Source organism: Centruroides sculpturatus, unplaced genomic scaffold (assembly GCF_000671375.1).
Source record: "Centruroides sculpturatus isolate CEXI.00-Female unplaced genomic scaffold, Cexi_2.0 scaffold579, whole genome shotgun sequence".
In the NCBI taxonomy this organism is placed as follows: domain Eukaryota; kingdom Metazoa; phylum Arthropoda; class Arachnida; order Scorpiones; family Buthidae; genus Centruroides; species Centruroides sculpturatus.
The window spans coordinates 216930-236638 of record NW_019385005.1 but is presented as its reverse complement, the minus strand read 5'-3'; the positions used below and the strand labels follow the sequence as shown (position 1 = coordinate 236638).

The following is a 19709-nucleotide window of genomic DNA, read 5'->3' as shown; positions in this document are numbered from 1 at the left end:
CCCTCTGCTGGCATTATGCTATAACTCTAATCATTTCCATATGTACAGTACTTTAGACTTATCTGAATGCCAAGTTTTGCAGGGATACAACTCCTCCTCAGTGTAGTAATTTTTATGGCAATGAGTGTAAAATGTATGCATCTCAGGATTTCTCTACAAAAATTTTGCACAGATCCACTTCCAATGCCTTTTATGGTGATACTTGGATAGGCATTTGAATTCACACTAATCCTTGCAATTTCATTTTCCATTTATTGATATTAGCAGATCCTTTGTAAAATAATAATCTTCAAATTTTGACTAAATCATGGAACAACTTTATTGCTGCTTAATCTGATCATTGCTTTAATCCAGATTTGTTCTTAATTTAACTGTTTCATATACTGAACAAGTTTTTTGCTTTTTATGAAATCTTTTATGGGATTCTTTGAGAACACAATTCAAATTAGGGCTGAAAATAATCTTATTCATTTTTAATACTAGTCTATATAGTTTAATACTAGAAATCTAAAAATTTTTTAAAAATATATTAAAACTTTTTATTTCTGTTTAACCTTTAAATGCGGTTACAGGTGTAAAAAATTAATCAGAGACAAAGCCAATAACTAAGGTGTTCAAACATTAGTATTTATTATTACTATGCATTTCGGGTGTATTTTTATCTGTTTTACACTCCTTTTCAGATAATACAAAACTAAAATAGGAAAAACATAAAAATAGTAATAAAAAAAAAAAATACAATACAATATCCAAATAATTCATATATAAACTCTTTTTTTGCAAAAACAACAAAAAAGCCCGTTTATACATTTTCCATCCACCAGTCATCATTCCAACAACATTGGTCTATTTGTGCGCTTTTTAAATCCTACTACATCTATCCACACATCCTCTAATTCCATTCCATTATTTAAATCAATAGTATTATGCGCACTTACAATTGTTACATGTTCTTTAAATCTACGCAAGTACAAACTTTTTCTTTATAAATTATTTTAACATTATTTTTATCAATTACACATCCAAATTGCTTACAATGGTTTGTCCATGGCAATTGATCATTTTTTAGTCTAATCACAGGTTCATGTTCTTGGACTCTAACCCAGAGCAGTCTTCCCGTTTCACCTATGTAAATGACTGGTTCTTCAGGTACATTTTAACTCATACTACCCCAACTTCATTTAGCTTTTCTTTATTTTTAACTTTTTTTTTTTTAAATTAGCTGCTAACACTATTCCATATTTTTTAAAGACATTTTTATATTTTTCATATACTACACCTTTAATAGAAGGGAATGACATAATATATATATCTTTTTTATTTTTAACCATAAATCTATTTTTTGTAAATTCCAATATCCATTTTTTTAATAATTTACTGGGGTAGTCGTTTAATAAAAATTTGTTTGTTAACTCTCTTTGTTCTTTTTTTTTCTATCTTCTACTTTAATTAATCATTCTGATCCAGATCTTAGACAATGCCATCACAAAATTATTCCTTTTAATTACTAGAGGATAATACAAATTATAATTTAAAGCCTTATCCACATTACAAGATTTTTATATGATTTTACATTAGGTACATTTTTACTGCAATTTATATCTAATTAATCAATCCCATTTTTATTTTCTAGGTCACATTCAAATTTTAAAGTTTCACTAAGAGTATTTGCATAATTACAGTATCATTTGTTATTAACATATCATATACAGAAGTATTATTATTATTATATCAACAACATATCTTGCTATAAAAATTATTCCATTTAAATTTGCTAATTTTTTAAAATCTATTTCTATCATACATATTTCAGCTAGTTTAGGGCCAGTTACTGTGCCCATACTTATTCCATTTCTCGGCCTATATTTTTTCACTAATATAAAAATAACTGTTAACAAAACTATATTTTATTCCAATAACCAGTTATGTATATATAAATTAATTAAGCTATTTTCAAAAGCTGCAATTAGACTAAAAATGATCAATTGCCATGGACAAACCATTGTAATCAATTTAGATGTGTAATTGATAAAAAATAATGTTAAAATAATTTATAAAGAAAAAGTTTGTACTTGTGTAGATTTAAAGAACATGTAATAACTGTAAGTGCACATAATACTATTGATTTAAATAATGAATTGGAATTAGAGGATGTGTGGATAGATGTAGTAGAATTTAAAAAGCGCACAAATAGACCAATGTTGGTGGAATGATGACTGGTGGATGGAAAATGTATAAACGAACTTCTTTTGTTGTTTTTGCAAAAAAAAGTTTGTATATGAATTATTTGGATATTGTATTCTATTCTTTTTATTTTTTTTACTATTTTTATGTTTTTTGTATTTTAGTTTTGTATTACCTGAAGAGGGGTGTAAAAAAGATAAAAATACACCCAAAATGCATAGTAATAATAAATACTAACATTTGAACATCTTAGTTATTGGCTTTGTCTTTAATTAAATGCGGTTACAGGTGTAAAAAATTAATGGTTATTTATTTCTTTTTAACCTTTAAATTTTAATATATTTTTTAAAATTTTTAAAGAAGAAAAACCGCACCATTGATGTATACTTAAAATATATAATTAAATATAAGTCAAGAAATCTAATTACTGTTACAATAGACAATATCTATTGAAAATCTATAACAATCTCAAATGCTTTCCACAGGATGAATGAGTTTTTACATAAACCAATATCCAGTGTTAACATTAAAATTTTTTGGTAAATGATAATGAAAATTTGCCATTTGCAAGAGAGATAAGTCATAGTTAATATTGAACATTAGAAATATGAATTTCAATGTATTACAATACACATACAGTACAAGAGTGTTGAGAAAAATAAAAGAATCATATTTACTTCAAGTGTGTTCTTGAAAAAAGTTTACAAAACTTAATGATAGCATTTTCTCAACAAAATAATTAATTTTATCAAGGAAAATGTACAAGGTAATATGTTTGGGATGTACCCCAAACTTATCACACTACATTCTCTCTAAAAAATTAAAAAGTGTAGAAAATAAAGTAATGCAATTAGAGGTTCTAATTGCATTACTTTATTCTAACTGTCAACAACAAAAAGTATTTAAAACTTAATAATGATGTTTTTTCTTACCATTTATAAAATATCCAATAATACTTATTTTTTCATCTTGGTTTAAGAGAATTTTACGAGATTGTAGGGCAAGAATGCATGTCATGCACTCTCCCATTTTATGAGCAATTTCATTCACAGAATAAATACGATTTGATCCTACTTGTATACTTCCCACCAACTAAAATACATGACAGAAGCAATCTGTATCATATGACAAAGACTTTTTCAATCTTACAGATCAATCCATCTTAAATGAAAAGTATATGCAGCCTTGTATCTCTGTGACTAAAATAAGCTGCCATCTTGTTCTAATGGATTATCCCAGTTCAGTTTGGGATCAACCGCTCTAACATTCTTCCTTGATGAGTTTCCAATGATGTCCCGTCAACACTCAGACCAATAAAGACAATAATAGCCAAACACTTGGAGAAACGTAATGAAAAAAATGACGTAGCTAACAGATGGGACAAAATATTTAATGAAATGCACAAAAAGGATCTTGAACCAGCCCTTTTGTCAGGAACTACAACTTCTGTAAAAAGAATATTTACACTGGTGGATTCTGCAGTCAAAAGAGAAGTTGACATTAAATACTGAAGCCACAAAAGTAATGCTAATTATAAAGCAAAACTGCAACTTACAATGTGGTAAGTTTTATGAAGATGAATTTAAGTTCTGGTCACTGGCAATTTTATCTGAAAAATATGCTTGTTTTTGACTTCATGAAACCTACATCAACTTATTTTCATTATATATCAAATTTAATATCACTTTATTGTTATATTTTCAAAAATTCTGTATTCTTTTTATGTCGCCAAATCAATATTAGTAATAATGTACTAAAAAATTGTTAATAATGCCCATGTACTGTGATTCCTCTGTGCCATTTTGGTACCAATAAATTATGGCCAGCCCATGTAATTAATATGAGTAAAACACTGTAATGTTCAGTAATCTGTGCCGTGCATTATTCCTTTGTACAATTAAAATTGATGAGAATACAAGTTACGTAATTTATGGACAATCTTTGGGGCTGGATCAGTGAGTAGTACATTGGATACTACTCACTGATCCGGCATTGTCTGGTATAATGTCGATAAAAATTAAGATCAATAAATAAAAAATAATAGTAGTAATAAAACATAGGATACCAATTGAAAGGATACTGTTTTACAAAAGTTGTTACCAGACAATGAAAAACTACAAGACGATTTCCTTCATATATTTTGATTAATCCTGCTCATTGGAATTCCTGTTTTCAAATCGAGATGACCGGTCTGGTCCAGGTATTGCTGGCAACAAGAAACAATGGAATGGAGCTTTCCAAGTACCATTGGCAAAACTGACTTTTCTGGCAGTCTTTTATCAACTCTTAACCCTTAACTGGTTTTATGGGGGCCGCACGGCCCCCACGCGTCATATTTTTACGATTTTTTAAAAAACTAAATATCGTGCGCAGCTGCCATTTTATGTAATCTCATTACGTCGCGACTCTTAGCGAGTGCTAAATGTTCGGCACTGTAGCACTTACAAGGATGGAGCTACGTACCTTCTGGGGGCTGCGCAGCCCCCACGATACCAGTTACGTTGGTTTTTTGTGGAAATGTGTTTTTATGGTTTTCTTATTTTTAAAATTATTTTGCAAAGATATTTCAATCTTTCATCAAAAATTCAAAATGACTACCAGAGAATCATTTGAACTGCTAGTAGATGATGATAATATACAAATTGCTAGATCAAGCCGAAATCTCCTGAAAAGAGTATGTTGTCATTTTGTGCTGGAAAAAAGATGGTAAGTATGCTACTAAGTGCAACAGTTGTTTGAAATTTATTTGCAAAGTGCATAGTACTACAAAAATACTATGTGATAACTCTCAAGACTGAACTACGTAATTGCGCTAAAATGTTCCTGAGTCTTAAAAATAGAAGTGATTATATTACCTGTGGTTTTTTAACAAATGATAGTTAGATGCTATAAGAGATACTTTTTTATAAGATTAGTTTCTTAAGAATAAGAAAAAAAAATATCTTTGGTAAAAACTTACAATAGGGTAGATTTTTGTTTTGTTAAAAAAAAGCATACACCAAAAGTTGTAACAATTTTGTGATCTCTTGTAATAATTAAGTAAAGAAAACTATATAAATAAATAAAAGTTTATTATACTAAAGAAGGGTTCCATTTAGCATTTATGCAGTTTTGAACTGTCACATTGTTAAACTTGCTCTCTAAAGGCAAATTTTGCTTGGGGGCTGCGCAGCCCCCATGATACCAGTTATGATTGTAAAATTTACGAAACCAGTTAAGGGTTAAGAACAATTCTAAAAGTGCACACTTCTAAATATATATAATTTGATTAATTTCAAAAATAAAACTTAATTATAAAAAAAAAGACACATTGTATACTTATTTTCTGAAAAATGATCAAAATACACGAAAACATTAAACAATAAAGGTATAAACTTTAAATTTTAATGAAACAATTTTAACAATAAATAACATTTCTTGACGTAAACATATAGAAAAGCACCTCAATTTGACTTAAACATGTGTGTATATATAAATATTAAAAATTCTTAACTGATAAATCTATTCAAATTAAATACGATTTGTTTGGAGCAGCTCAGACATCTGTGGGCCAATTCAAATAATATGATGACTAGAAACAATATTAAAAATGATTGTTTTTATTTCTGTGGCAGTGGTTCTAAAGCACAAATGGAATTAATTTATGCATTGAGATGTTTTAAAGTATGTTCACTTGCACGAAATGTTCAATCATAAATCCAAGTTTATCAAATTGTAATGAACACATAAATTATTAGAACATTTGTAATTTTGGTTTTTTATTATCCATATATACACAATTGGATGATATTCTGTTTCAAAATGAAAACCCAACGTTTATCTTGTAATTATTATTTTTTTTAATGGAATTTTAATTACATTTGTTCTTTAAAAAGACTAGTCAATTTTGTATTGCAACTTTGCGTTATTCCTGTATATACAATTTTTTCTCAATTTTTTTAAAGGACTATACATTAATAATATAAATACAGATACACAACGCACTGCAACAATGAACTAGTAAATAATACCAAATATCAATACTATAAACAGTATGAACTTTTACAAGATAACAGGTAATTTATAAAGTATTCTTTGGCAGGTGAATTGTACAAACATAGAAAAAACATTGGACATGTCAATTCAAAGTCTACATTATTTGCACGTAAATGATCCGGAAGTAATATATATACACACTTAGCCTTGGGCTAAATAAAGTTTTATAATTTACACAAGCTGCTAGGAAACGGTAGTCGAACGTGTACGCGGCCTCCGAGAAGATCGAGTATTAATGGTGGCTTTTGTGGTGTTGTTGGCCTGTTTTTTTCTCGCATTGCTTCTAGTCACTTTGGGAATGGAAGCGTTATTACTCCCAATGCCACCACTACTGCTCTTGCGACATTTTTTAAATAGAGGATTTGAAGATTCACAACACGAACATACTCTCTTCAGCATTTTTCCAGTGTCTCTTGATCGAGTTCTGCCACGAGTAAGATTCGTTTCTCTTTCATAGTGTTCCTTTTCCCATTTACAATGGTACATATTGTCCGACCTTGACAGAACACTGTCCTGATTGATCAATGCTTGTTTCAATGCATCCTCGTCGAACGACTCATGAATATCCGCTTGGGAAGATTTACAACCGTCTCCATCGTGGTTAATGCCCAGTGATAAACCTATTTTGTCTAATGACACCCCCCCTTTTAACTTGCAAACATCGTCCAGCTTTGGAGATTTCTCTATTCTGCATTCATTCAGCATGTGGCTTATGTCGGACAGTGCGGAAGGTGAACCGTTCCTGGACATTTCTAGTTCTTTAAAATTCTTATTCACTGGTTCAGAATTTATCTTCAGTTGTTCAGTTTTTTCGTATAACTCGGACAGTGCCAGCATTTTATCAGCTGTTTCATGCCTGTCGTTGATGATCACGTTCTTTTCAGCGCCATCCACTTTTGCACAGTCTGATTTCTTGTCCTTAAAAGTGTCTTGCAAACAATTTTCATTAACTACTTTCTCCTGCCCATCTCTGTTTGACAAATTATCCTTTTTGTTTTGGATAGAGCAATCTTTGATTGTTTTTGATTCTACATTATCACAAACTGTAAGCTTTTCTAATGATAAAATCTTTTCAAAATCGTTTTTATCGGAAGCCACGTTAGTATCCGATTTTAGTTTCACTCTGTGTGATTTTGCTACATTCTTTTCTGTTGCAACTGTCATCTTAACATCGTTTTTAGGACAGAACTTCATCTTGGCTTCGTTACTTGTTACTAGATCACTAGCTAATTTGTTTTCCAAAACAGTTTCTTTGGTGGAAGAAGAACACTTTGATGCATAACACATTCCTTCGTTATATTGAGTGTTTTTATCTACATTGTTATTGCACTGAACTGCTGTATCTTTCTGATTTCTTCCAACAATATAATCACTTTTAGTGTTGTAGTGGTACATACCCGATTTGTTTGCTACAGGTTTAATTGATGAACTGACGTGAACGGGTAAAGACAAGGAATCTGCACTGGCGGGCCGTTCAGTTGATTGTTGTAAGTTTTGAGTCGTACCTTGGTCACTACTCCATGATAAATTTTCCATTAAAAACTGTTCCAAGTCCTCTAAACTATCACTCGTTCCAGTTGAAAGAGGAGCAGAATGGTTGTTAGCCGAACAAAGGTTAGGCGGATTTTGAATAAAAGAAGTTATTGACGAATGTTTTGGAGGCAACTGTGTACACAACTGATTCGAATTGGACTGAAATGTAAACTCTGACTGTGGATGAGAAAACTGTGCAGAATGGTGTTTTGTTGTAGATGAAAACTGTCTAGCAGAAGGAATGAGAGATTGTGTAGGATAAGATGTGGTGGATGGTAACTGATCATGATGATTATTTGGTTCAAAGCGATGTTTCTCCGTTGGGTGTTCATCTGGAATATTTTTTTGAGGATTTTGTTTAACACACGATAATTCAGTTATAGTGTGATGCATATTTGAAGTGACAGATTGATTTTGCTTTGAAGAAATTTCTTCTTGAGTCTGTGGACGGCCACACAATGGAAACGGTTGTGCTCCCAAAGGAGATCGAGACATTTCATAATTTGAATTTGGAAGCTCATGGCATTGCTGTTCCGGTAATTTTTCCTGTTTCTGATATAAATTCTGTGTTTCTGTAATAGGTCTAACTGGAGATAATTCCATTTTGTGAACATTTTTACAATGTCTTCTCAAGTTATAAGCTGAAAAGAAACCACGTCGACACAGATCACACCAAAATCGATTTGAAGATGATGATGAAGAACTCTGATTTTGACTATTATCCTTTGTTCTTTTTGGAGTCTCTCTTTTCTGCTTCTTAACTTCTTCTGTTGTATCGTCGTTTGAAAGACTTTTTCGACACGTTTGCTTTCGATGGTCATCTTTTTCTGTTTCTTCGCGGGTATTAATCGAATTCGTCCACGTTGTTGAATTATTTGACTGAATTTGTTGAACTGATGAATTTGTCGAATTATAGCTGTCCAACATTTGACATGACGTAACTGATTGATATAACTGTGAAGTTTGATTTCCGTTCATTATAAGAGCATTTTGCTGCATTTCTAAATTCTCAGTTACATTGAAGCTGTCACACAAGGAAGCTGCTGTTGTATTATCTTGTTGATTTGTATAGCCCATATTGTCTGGAGTATCGTAAGGATATGCCTGCATGCCCTACAATAAAAATATTAAAACTTTTGTAAAATAATAAATTTATAGTAATCAAAATTTAATGAAAATTAACATTCTCTTTAACATTATTACTATAATTATTAAATTACTTATGCTTTCATCCAAAGTATATGTCAATGTTTTGATTGATTCTAAGAAAATTTGAAATAAAAAGAATAAAAAGTTTATATTTCGGATTCATATGATAATGTAAGATATATTTCCTATTGTCACAACATTAATCTCAATCAGCAACATTTTTTGTTTCAGTAATGAAGTCTAAATCCAAATGTATCAATCGTTACAGGCTTCAGATAATTTGTGTAGGAGATAATGCTATATAAGAAGTCTAGAAAACACTGCTTTAATATTTTAATAAGATTATAAATTTATTATAAAGCATTCCTTTTCCAATTTTGTTTTATTACTGTATAAGAATTTAATTATTAACTGAATACTTTACTATATTGTATTAAAACAATTCTGTTATTACAATTAACTTCTCTTTCTAAATTTCTAAACCTAATGTAGGTTATATAAGGAATATCCATAGAACAAAGATGCTCTACTATGATAACATTTTCCCAGTACTTTCTTTTCCAAGTAGGAAAAGGTTGAAAATTTTTAATTGTATAGGAAACCTAAAAAGGATCTCTAAACGAATCCTTGAAATAGAAAAATTTCTTGATATAAAAGTATAAAATACTTCAACACTATTCTTTCGAAATATAAATATTTAACATGATTTAAAGTATTGTTTGCAGCATTTCGTACAATCAAAGACAGATTAATATAGATATATATATATATTAATCTGTCTTTGATTGTTTATAATTCTCATTGTGCGATCATTAAGTTCACTCTTCTTTAACTGTAATACAAAGTAATTTAATTCTGCATATTATTATATCATTTGTGCATTTCATTAGGGAATCTGTGCTTAACATCACTAATAAAATTTAAAGATTTCAACTTATCTGTGAAATCTTAACATCTAATGTAGCCAATATTTTCAGATTGTTTAATTTTAAGATAAATGTAATGCATTATTTCATGTATTCATAGCCATATACTTGATGTCATTTATGCACAATATGAGGAAACATTTTGTCTATTTTCAGTCGCATAGAGGGGGTAATGACCTAAGATTAATGATGATATAAAAGAAAAATTGTATTTTAAATAGGATGTCGTGTTACATCTGGTATGCAAGCTTGTTTCATAAATGCTAAATGCTTAGTAAAAACCTCTTTTGAGAACAATGTAAATAAAACTGATTGTTGTCAAAACCTTAATATCTATCTAGTCAAACTTGTAAATCTCACAATCAGCAGTTCTGACATAATGCAAACAGCATTTGCTACAAGTTTCTACAGATTTTTTAAAATACTTTCACTAAATTCTCTAAAATAATACAAATTAACTGATGTGGATTAAAGCTGTTAACATTTGTAATATTGAATATATATATTAATTGATTAGATGCCATTTATGATAAAATTCTTTTAACAATTTATAAAATTAATTTTGATCATCAAAATTAATTTACAGAAATCAACTTTACTTGATAGCATTCAAACAACTATTCTGTAAGATAATTAATAAGATAATTGCTTGATATTCTTGAATATTCTTTTAATTACAGAACGACTGCACTTATTTACAATAATTAGTATTAATTTACACCAATTTCAAAACTAAGGAAAATATTGTAAATAAAAAATAATCACCCTAAAACNATACTGGAAAACAGATTATATAATTGAAATGTAAATTCTGACTCATAATAAACATTAATATAAGATTATGAAAATTTTGTTAGTGTCAAATTCTAACATCATTGAAATGTGTAGTTAGACTGAATTACAAACTGATTGGAAGAAAGTTTATTTTTAAGAAGAATAACAAAACTTTAGACAATCATTGCTTTGTAGGAGTGACAAATTATTTTTATTTTTAATTGCAATATTTAATTTGGCAGGTTTAGATTTTTATTGTAGGTTAATTATTTTAAGTTTTATAATAATAATAATAGAGTAGATTCTTGAAATAATGTATTCTTTATCTGAAAGTAAATTTAAATTAATATATTTCTTCACATCTATTGAAATATAATTTATATAACATCTATTTAAATTATCTTAGTAATGATTTGAAACTTATAAACAAACTAATTTTAACTGTTAACACCAATGTTCATTTTTACCTGACTCTCTGCACCTGCAGTTTCATCATCCATCACCATAAGACTCACTCTGACTGCATCACTAATGGAAGACAGAGAACGATTTGGTTGTTCCATTAACAGAAGATTATTCTCTATATTTCCATCTGAAATAACTTCAGATCTTCCAGAAGTTATTATTGGTTGTAATGTTCTTTCTTGTGAATGATGCACTGAAGATGAACATTTATTCTCAGTATTCAGAAGTTCAGGAGTATTGTCAAATTGCTGAACAGTAGTGTTTGTAATTGAAGTAATCATGTTAGAGTCACTAACAGTAGTACCACTGCAACTTGTCACAGCTGTCAAATTACAGTTCACTGTATTGGCACTTTCTTTTTGCATAGTTTTCAACACTGATATATCTGTTCCACATGTATTAATTGTTTCACATGTATTAACAGTGTTCCAAGTAACCTGTGGTTTCTGAGTTGAAATTTGATGGCATGGAATTTCAGTAGATGAAACAGTGAGAGTACGAGAATATGATAGATCAATGGCTGGATAAAATGATTTTGTTGAAGATACACAATTAGATTTTGTCAGTTCTAAATATTTTGAATTATTTGCAACAGCTGGAGTTGGAGTTATGGTCGTAGAAATGGTGGTGGTTGTGGCAACAGGTATTACATTAGAATTTTTATGATAAGGTTTATCTTTGAGCATATTCTGAATGTTTGATTGTATGTTTGTTGAGTGACATGAAGAATTCACAGATGAACATACAACTGAAATATTTGTATTATTTTTGATCACATTTGATTGAAGGGTTGGTAACGGAGAAGGTAAACTATTGATTTCTGTAGGATGAATTTGTTTAAGAGAATTATTAATTATATTAGAATCACGTCGATTTTTTTGTGTGAAATTTTTATTTCTTCCTGACTGACTTGGTTTTTTTGTTTTAGGAGGGGGAATGGAAGGCAAAATTATTTTCCCAGCATCATTTTTACCTACATTAATGTCCTTATTATTTGAATTATTATTTCGTACAATAATAACACCTGGAATAGTTACAGGTTGCTGATTACAGTTGACTACAGAAGGTTGGTTTTGAACTAAGGCACTAGTAGGGAAAACATTCTTCACACCAGTACAGTTCAAACTTACTGGAATAACAAGTCTTCCTGCCAATAAACGATTGCCTGCCCCATTCTGTGGTGGAGGAGCAATTGGAATTGTAAGAGTAGCTACAGTTGGCACATTTTGAGGAATATTATCAGAATGATTCTGAAATGTTTCAGTTCTGTTGGTTACTATAGGTATTGTGTTCTGCACTGTTTGAGGAGGAGAAATAACAACTGATGGATTAGGAACAGTACCAGTTATAACTGTTTGTTGATTTACTGGTTTGTTTTCTATACATGTTGTCATTTGATTTAAATTAGTTTGAGAAATTTCATCAGTAAAATTAACTGTGGGATTATTTGTTGATACAATTTGTTTATTCACACCTGACATATTCAATCTAGATACAACTGTATGTCTTTTTTCAACAAGCATACAAGTTGAAACAGTTTCTCCAATAGTATAAGTATTGTTTATTGGTTCTCTTATTGGAGCTAAAATTTTTGTATGATCACCTATAGTATTTAAATGAGCAATATTTTTTACTACTGCATTTGATACATAAAAGTTATTTGCATCATTTGAAGTTGTTTCTTTTCTGAGTGAAGGTGGAGTATCATTTGCATTAAAAGATGGTTTATGTGGCATTGATGGTGGCATTAAAACAGGCATAGTTTGATGATATATAGCAGGAGCTGTGCAAGTCTGATATGATGATGTAGTATTACATATTGAATTTGTTGCTGGAATATTTTCATTCTTCGAACTTTCAATTATAGATAGATTTTCTTCTAATGATGTATTTGGAAGAGAACATTCATTTGATTGAGTTAAACTCTTTGATGATAATAATACACTTTTATTAGTATTCTGCAATAATTCAGTTCCAGAAGTAATCATACTATAAGAAGTTATACAGTTTTTAGTTATATCTTCAGATTTTTGGAATTTTTTATTATCTTTCTTATGTTTTTTCTTAAAAGCCTTTAGTGCCTTTAGTTTCTTAAGCTTATTTTTAAGTTTAATTTTTGATTTATTCTTTTTAATCTTTTTATTTTGATTAGAAGTTTTATGTAATTTTTTCATGCTAGCTTGCCTCTGTGTAAGTAGATCAGAAAGAACCATAATTGGATTAATAGATGGAGGTAAACAAGATGTTAACATAGAGGAGTTTTCACAGAACTTTGAGCTCATTGCAAAATCAGCATGGAATTTTGAAACTAGTATACCAGTATTGTTTCTTACCATAGTAGCTAAATCAACAGAGCCCATTTGTGTCTCTGCTGATGCCTGTATAGAGTTAGTTTTATCAGATTTTTCTCTGACTTTTTTATGAAACTTTTTCTTTTTCTTTTTGATCTTTTGTATCACTTGACAATTATTTTCAGATTTCTTGCTAGAATCTTCAAGCTCCTTTTCTCTTCTTAACTTTCTTTTCTTCTTTTTCTTTTTCTTTTGAAGTTCCTTTAATCGAGATTTCTTTTCATTTTTATTTGATTTTGATTTCTTTTTATTTCCGTCTTTACGATTTCGTTGTCTATGATGAGACTTTTGTTTACCATTTGAGAATACATTGCTATGAACTCTATTTAATAGATCAAATGGAAGTTTGCCATTTGCTTTATTTAAAAGTTTATCTAATAATATTGAATTATTTTGTATTTTATTATTATTATCACATGTCAATCTTTCTGTTCTAGAAATTAATTCATCATCAGATAGAGAATCTATTTCACTGTCTGCACTTTCATAACAATTTGTGTGAGCGAATAATGTTCGTAAAGCTGATGCAGTTTCTAAATAATCTTTACATATTTGTTTCATTTCATCCCATGAATGTGAGAATTTCAAATAATGTATTCTCACATTTTCTAAAACTGTAACAAAATCTTTTAATTGATCCACTTTAATGCCTGCTATTTCAGTATCAAGAATTGAATGATGATACTGATACTGTGATAAGCATTCACTTGCATCAATTTCTTTGTTTGGTGTTGTACATATTTCTTCACAAATACATTCAGTTTTTCTCTTTACATTATTTTCAGTTTGTTTATTAGAACTCTGGGACAGTTTATGTAAAAGTTCAAGTCTTTCTTGTGTTGGTTCAAGTGAAAATGCACTTAATATACATTCATGTGCAATTGTTTCATGATTTATAAATAGTGAAGCAAGTTTAGTAAATATAGTTGCCATATGACTTTCCATTTCTAATACAGCATTGCGATCATCAGCTTGTCTAGCTGCCTCCAGATGATTCAAATCAGCAGTTAAACCATGTATATACATCTCCAAATATAATGAAAGGAATCTCAGTCCAAACTGAAAGAAATATAATATTTTAGTTTAAATATTAATTTAGTGAAATTATTAAATCAATATACTTAACTAAATTTAGCATATAAAACATCATAGTTAAAATAATCAATAAAATTTCTTTCAAAATAATTGATTAATTTTCTTCAAAAATATTAGGTTTCATGAAATATCCTAACTATTAAATAAATAATATATAATATAATATAATATGAAATACTGCAATTAGATTTTTGAACTAAACTGAAAAGTTACAATTCAAAACTTATAGTTTAACTGAAGAAGTTGTTTTGTGATATAAGCTTCATTATAATATAAAATGTAAAAGTAATTATGAAATTTACAAATAATTATCAAGTAATGTTTATTACTTATAAATTCATCATAAAAGCATTAGAAAGTAACATAAAATATGTAAAAGCATCCATTAATACCTTTAATCCAGTTAAAAGGAACCAATTTATTACAAGAACAAACATTTTCAATGTTTATAACCTTAATAATAAATAATGCTTCTGGCCCATGACTTAATTTAGATAGAATTAGATATCCTAATAGACATTAATACAATCATAACACAAGTAGTAAACCAAGACTTGTGCTATGATTGTATTAATGTATGCTGGTGTGTGCTGTATATGTAAGCTGATGAGGGGTCTTTGTACCCAAAATGCATTCTTACCTAGATTTAATTGGGGTTATTAAAAACTAATTTTTTGTAAAATCTAGTCTATTTATTCCAGTCAACCCTGATGTGATAAGCCCTCCAATTTATTACAACCCTATTTATTAGGATATCTAATTCTATCTAAAGTTTATAACCTTATTTATATTTTCAGTTATTTTTCTTTTTCTTCTTTTTATATTTGCTACTTTTATTTATATCTGTTTTATTGTTTTATAATTTATTTAAATTTTTCTTTACCATTCTTCTACACATGTGACTACCAGCATGAATTTAAAGAGTTCCATTTTATTTAAATTTTGTTCAATGTAAGATTCTATACTTGACAATGGCTATTAAGGACAATTGAAAACATTTGTTCTTATAATAAATTGATTTATTTTAACGTAATTACAGGTCTTAGTGTGTACTTTTATTATAATTTCATCTAGTTTTGCAGTATCATGTAATCTTTTATAATTCTTTTATAAAATGCATTATGAAAGAATTATTACTATAGATAAATCAATTCATTACAACAGATCAGACATCATATTCATTGACAAATTAGAATAGAATCACATATATCATAGATATGTCAAACCCAAAAAATTACATTATATAGAATAAAATTGATAATTGAAAATAATATGTATACAGATCTCAGCTACGAAATAAAATACCAATGTAAAATGAATAAAGATATTTATCTATCTGTAATTCTCTCTTTCCCAAGTATTATATCATACTACACAAAGCAACAATATTAAATACAAAAAGTCAAGAACACTTAACATACATACATAAACTGACAACACAAAACATGACAAAACAATTATTTTTAGTAGCTATTCCTTGGCTTTGATCCAGCATAGCATTTGGCACAAATATCAACTGAGTTTCACATTTACATCATCAGGTGATTTAACACTAAACAATTATATACTAGTTAGAGCACTGCAATTAGAGCTACAAGTAATTTTTTACAAATTTTAAGAAATATAACTGTCATTCGCACAGTATTTATATACTTTGTACAGGATACATTTTTTTAAAAGCAGTATTTGGTAGCTATATAATTTTTATATTATGAAATTAATTATCTTTTTTTTCCTAAAATAATCATAAGATAATGTATAAAAATGTATATACATAAACATTAAAAAAAAAAAAAACAACAACAACATATTATACCAGATGACATAAAATTCCGCCATAAACCTATTGACCAGTGTCGATAACACATATACATTGCACAAACATTTTCGGGATTCTCCGGAATCCTGCTTCAGGTGAATCTCACTGTTTCATTGATGAAACACAATTTCAAACATAAGATTCAAATGACCATTAAATAACAAACGAATTTAAAACAAATGGAAGTCATTGGAGCGCCTGCACATAAAGGCCTGCCAAGCTGCCAAGAGAGAAAGCTCCTCCTTGTAATTGATACATGTGCTGTTTATATTTGCTTTAAAAATGTCTAAAGCTTCTAAATATCTAAGCCATTTAGTTCATTGCATTGTTACTAGGATGCTAGTCTTTTGTAAATGTACTTCTATATCTGGTTCTGCAGTATATATTGACAGGGTCATAGAGAGCCTTGACTACCTTATATGACAGTGTGCTCTTGCAGCCTCTTACCTACTGCTTTTTGTGGAGCTTACATATAGGCAGTCTCTATCGAGTCTCCTGTCTTTCAGAGGTATACAGTACACTCCTGAAAGCTTATGGGGGTGGACAGATCCTTCGCATTCCTAAAGAGAGTGAAAATGGTGAGACATCTCTTATACATAATATTTATTTATTTATACTTCCATCCTCTTCTGAGGTTGGTATTTAATACTGTACCAAAAAATGGCCATAAATATTACTTATAAGAGATGTCCCATAATTTTCACTCTTCTTAGGAATGCAAAGGACATGCCCCCCTCCTAAGTTTCCAGGAGTGTACTGTGTGCCTCTGAAAGACAGGAAATTCGATAGAGACCGCCTGTATATAGACTCCACAAAAAGACCAGCAGGTAAGAGGTCGCAAGAGTACACTGCCATATAAGGCAGTCAAGGCTCTCAATGACCCTGTCAATATACACTGCAGAACCAGATATAGAAGTACACTTACAAAAGACTAGCATCCTAGTAACAATGCAATGAACTAAATGGCTTAGATATTTAAAAGCTTTAGACATTTTTAAAGCAAATATAAACAGCACATATATCAATTACAGGGAAGATCTTTCTCTCTTGGCAGCTTGGCAGGCCCTTTATGAGTTGGCACTATAGTTTTGTTGTTGTAGAACCTCTTGTGCAGGCACCCCAACGACTTCTGTTTGTTTTAAATTTGTTTGTTATCTAATAGTCATTTGAATCTTATGTTTGAAATTGTGTTCTATCAACGAACAACACTCTGGATGATCCCAAAAAATGTTCATGCAATGAATGTGTGTGTGTTACCAACACCAATTAATATGTTTATAGTGTAATTTAATAAAAAAAAAAAGTTTGCTGCTTACCTTTTCCCATAAACAATCTATAAATAAATAAAAATGAGCACTGGTTGATGCATGATGCACTAACAATTTATAAGAAGCCTCTTTGATTTCTCCCAGTGTTCGCTCTTGTTGAATTTGCACTTCACACCATAAATTCATTAATTCCTAGATTTAATAATAATGTAATAAATATAACCATAATGATAATTTTCAACAAATCATTTTAGCATACTAAATTAATAATTATATCAATTAAATTTTCACATATTTTGAAATTTTAAAATTGGTTTAAGTTAATTAAGTAAAAAAAATTTTTAATTAAATTCCTAAAATTATTTTTTAGTATTCTTTTCTTCATTATTATTATCACTATTAAAATTCATAATATAACAGCAATTTTAATTAATAAAATAATCAAATAATTTAAATTTTGTCATTTATCTCAGGATGATAAATTTCAGTTTTTGATATGAAAGTTTCTTAACAGTTAAATTTTTGCATAATCTTAAATTAATATTTAACATGTACTGTACAATAAGTTAATAGATACTTTTAAAATGATTATTTATTTTCAATATTGGTCTGCATTTAAATATAGATATAAAATAATTATTGCATTTTGGTAATAATTTTAGCAATAGACTTCATTTCCATGTAAACAGAATACATTAGTTTCAACTTAATTTTTTACATTCAAATTTTTTCAAAAATTTTTCTAAGAATTAAAATTCAGGATTTTTATAATAAACTGAAAAATCAATAATCAAGTTAAAACCAATTTGCTTCATTCAAGAACAGCATTGTGGAATATGTACCAAAAATGAATATGTTTTTATTTTAAATATATATGGAAAAGTAAATGACCCTTTTCCAAAATTTTAAAACAGAGGTTATCCGTTAATTGTGTGTACAGTTTAAAAGGAAGCGGATTGCAAAAAGTACATTACTGTATATAATGCTCTGATACCACTAAAAAAGTCCATGCAATGCTTGGACTTTTTTAGTGGTATCAGGAGCCCACAAACTGTTCTTAAAAGCTTACTTGCCATGTGAATAAACTCTCAGAAAATATTTGCAGAACTTTTTAAAGTAATTTCTTGAATGTTAGGGTATCTGTGAACTAGTGTTATATAATTAAAGGAGAGAGGGTTTGCCAAAAGTAAGCCTTATATCATTGTACATGATGAGGAGGGGCATAAAAACTATACATATAATTACTGGACAGCCCATATCTACTGATTTTTTTATGATAATATATGAAATCCTTGGCAATTATATATTAAACAACAGCTTTAAAAAATTAACATAGCTTGACAATTCAAATTGCAAATAGTGTAATAATCAAACAAGTATGGGTAATGCTAATTTTTTGGCATCCAGTGGTTTTTGCACATGATTAAATGTTTCTTGAAATATTTCATCTTGTCTACAGATCCTTTCAAATAAAATTTGAATAAAGAATGAAAAACCTCCAGGCTCCTAAAAATTTAGCATTATGTTTCTATTTGTTTTACAAGAAAGTTATATGTACAGGAAAACTGATAACACCAGACATATATGCCAATGATTAGGAAAGTGGCTGAAGTGATTTTTCACTTAACCCCTTAACATTTAACAGTTTTAGTGTAATGAATTTTTCTGTAAAATGCCTATTTTTCAAGTTATTCCAGTAGGCTGATTAAAATAAACCATCCTGTATACATACTATTGTTATTATTATTTTCATTTATTAATCTTGTATACTCCATTTTTTGTTCACACTCCAAGTTTATGTTCTTTTTTTATTGTAGAATATACAGTAGAGCGTCGATTTTCCGAATCAATTGGGGACTGGGGTTGTTCGTATAACTGATATTTCGGATAACCAATTTATGTACGAAAAAATAGTTTAACGTATCCGATGTTGAAATTTTTCTCTGTTGCATGTCGCTTCGCATTGAATTTTTGTTGATGTTAAGCCTAACAAAGACTATTGTATCGTTAAAAATTATTTTTTTATTTTGTACAAACAAAATAAATATATTGAAAAATATAAAAACAATAAAAAATTATACTTCAGATGTTAATTTAGTATCAAAAACGT

The 19709-nt window shown here is 29.0% G+C and overlaps 1 protein-coding gene across 2 annotated transcripts in view; it reads right to left on the bottom strand.

Annotated features, from left to right (window-relative positions):
* Positions 1-5552: 5552 nt before the first annotated feature.
* Positions 5553-19709, bottom strand: part of LOC111633281 — a 55956-nt gene continuing 41799 nt past the window's right edge. The window contains exons 1-3 of one of the 2 annotated variants that reach the window (XM_023377817.1): positions 17648-17791; positions 11069-14476; positions 5553-8865 (exon numbers count right to left, since the gene is read on the bottom strand). In XM_023377817.1, the coding sequence (XP_023233585.1) occupies positions 6403-8865; positions 11069-14476; positions 17648-17785 (6009 nt within the window). In that variant the 5' untranslated portion in view covers positions 17786-17791 and the 3' untranslated portion in view covers positions 5553-6402. Of the gene's footprint in view, positions 8866-11068; positions 14477-17647; positions 17792-19709 lie in introns of those variants that run through there. The other variant, XM_023377818.1, reaches the window with a different exon arrangement.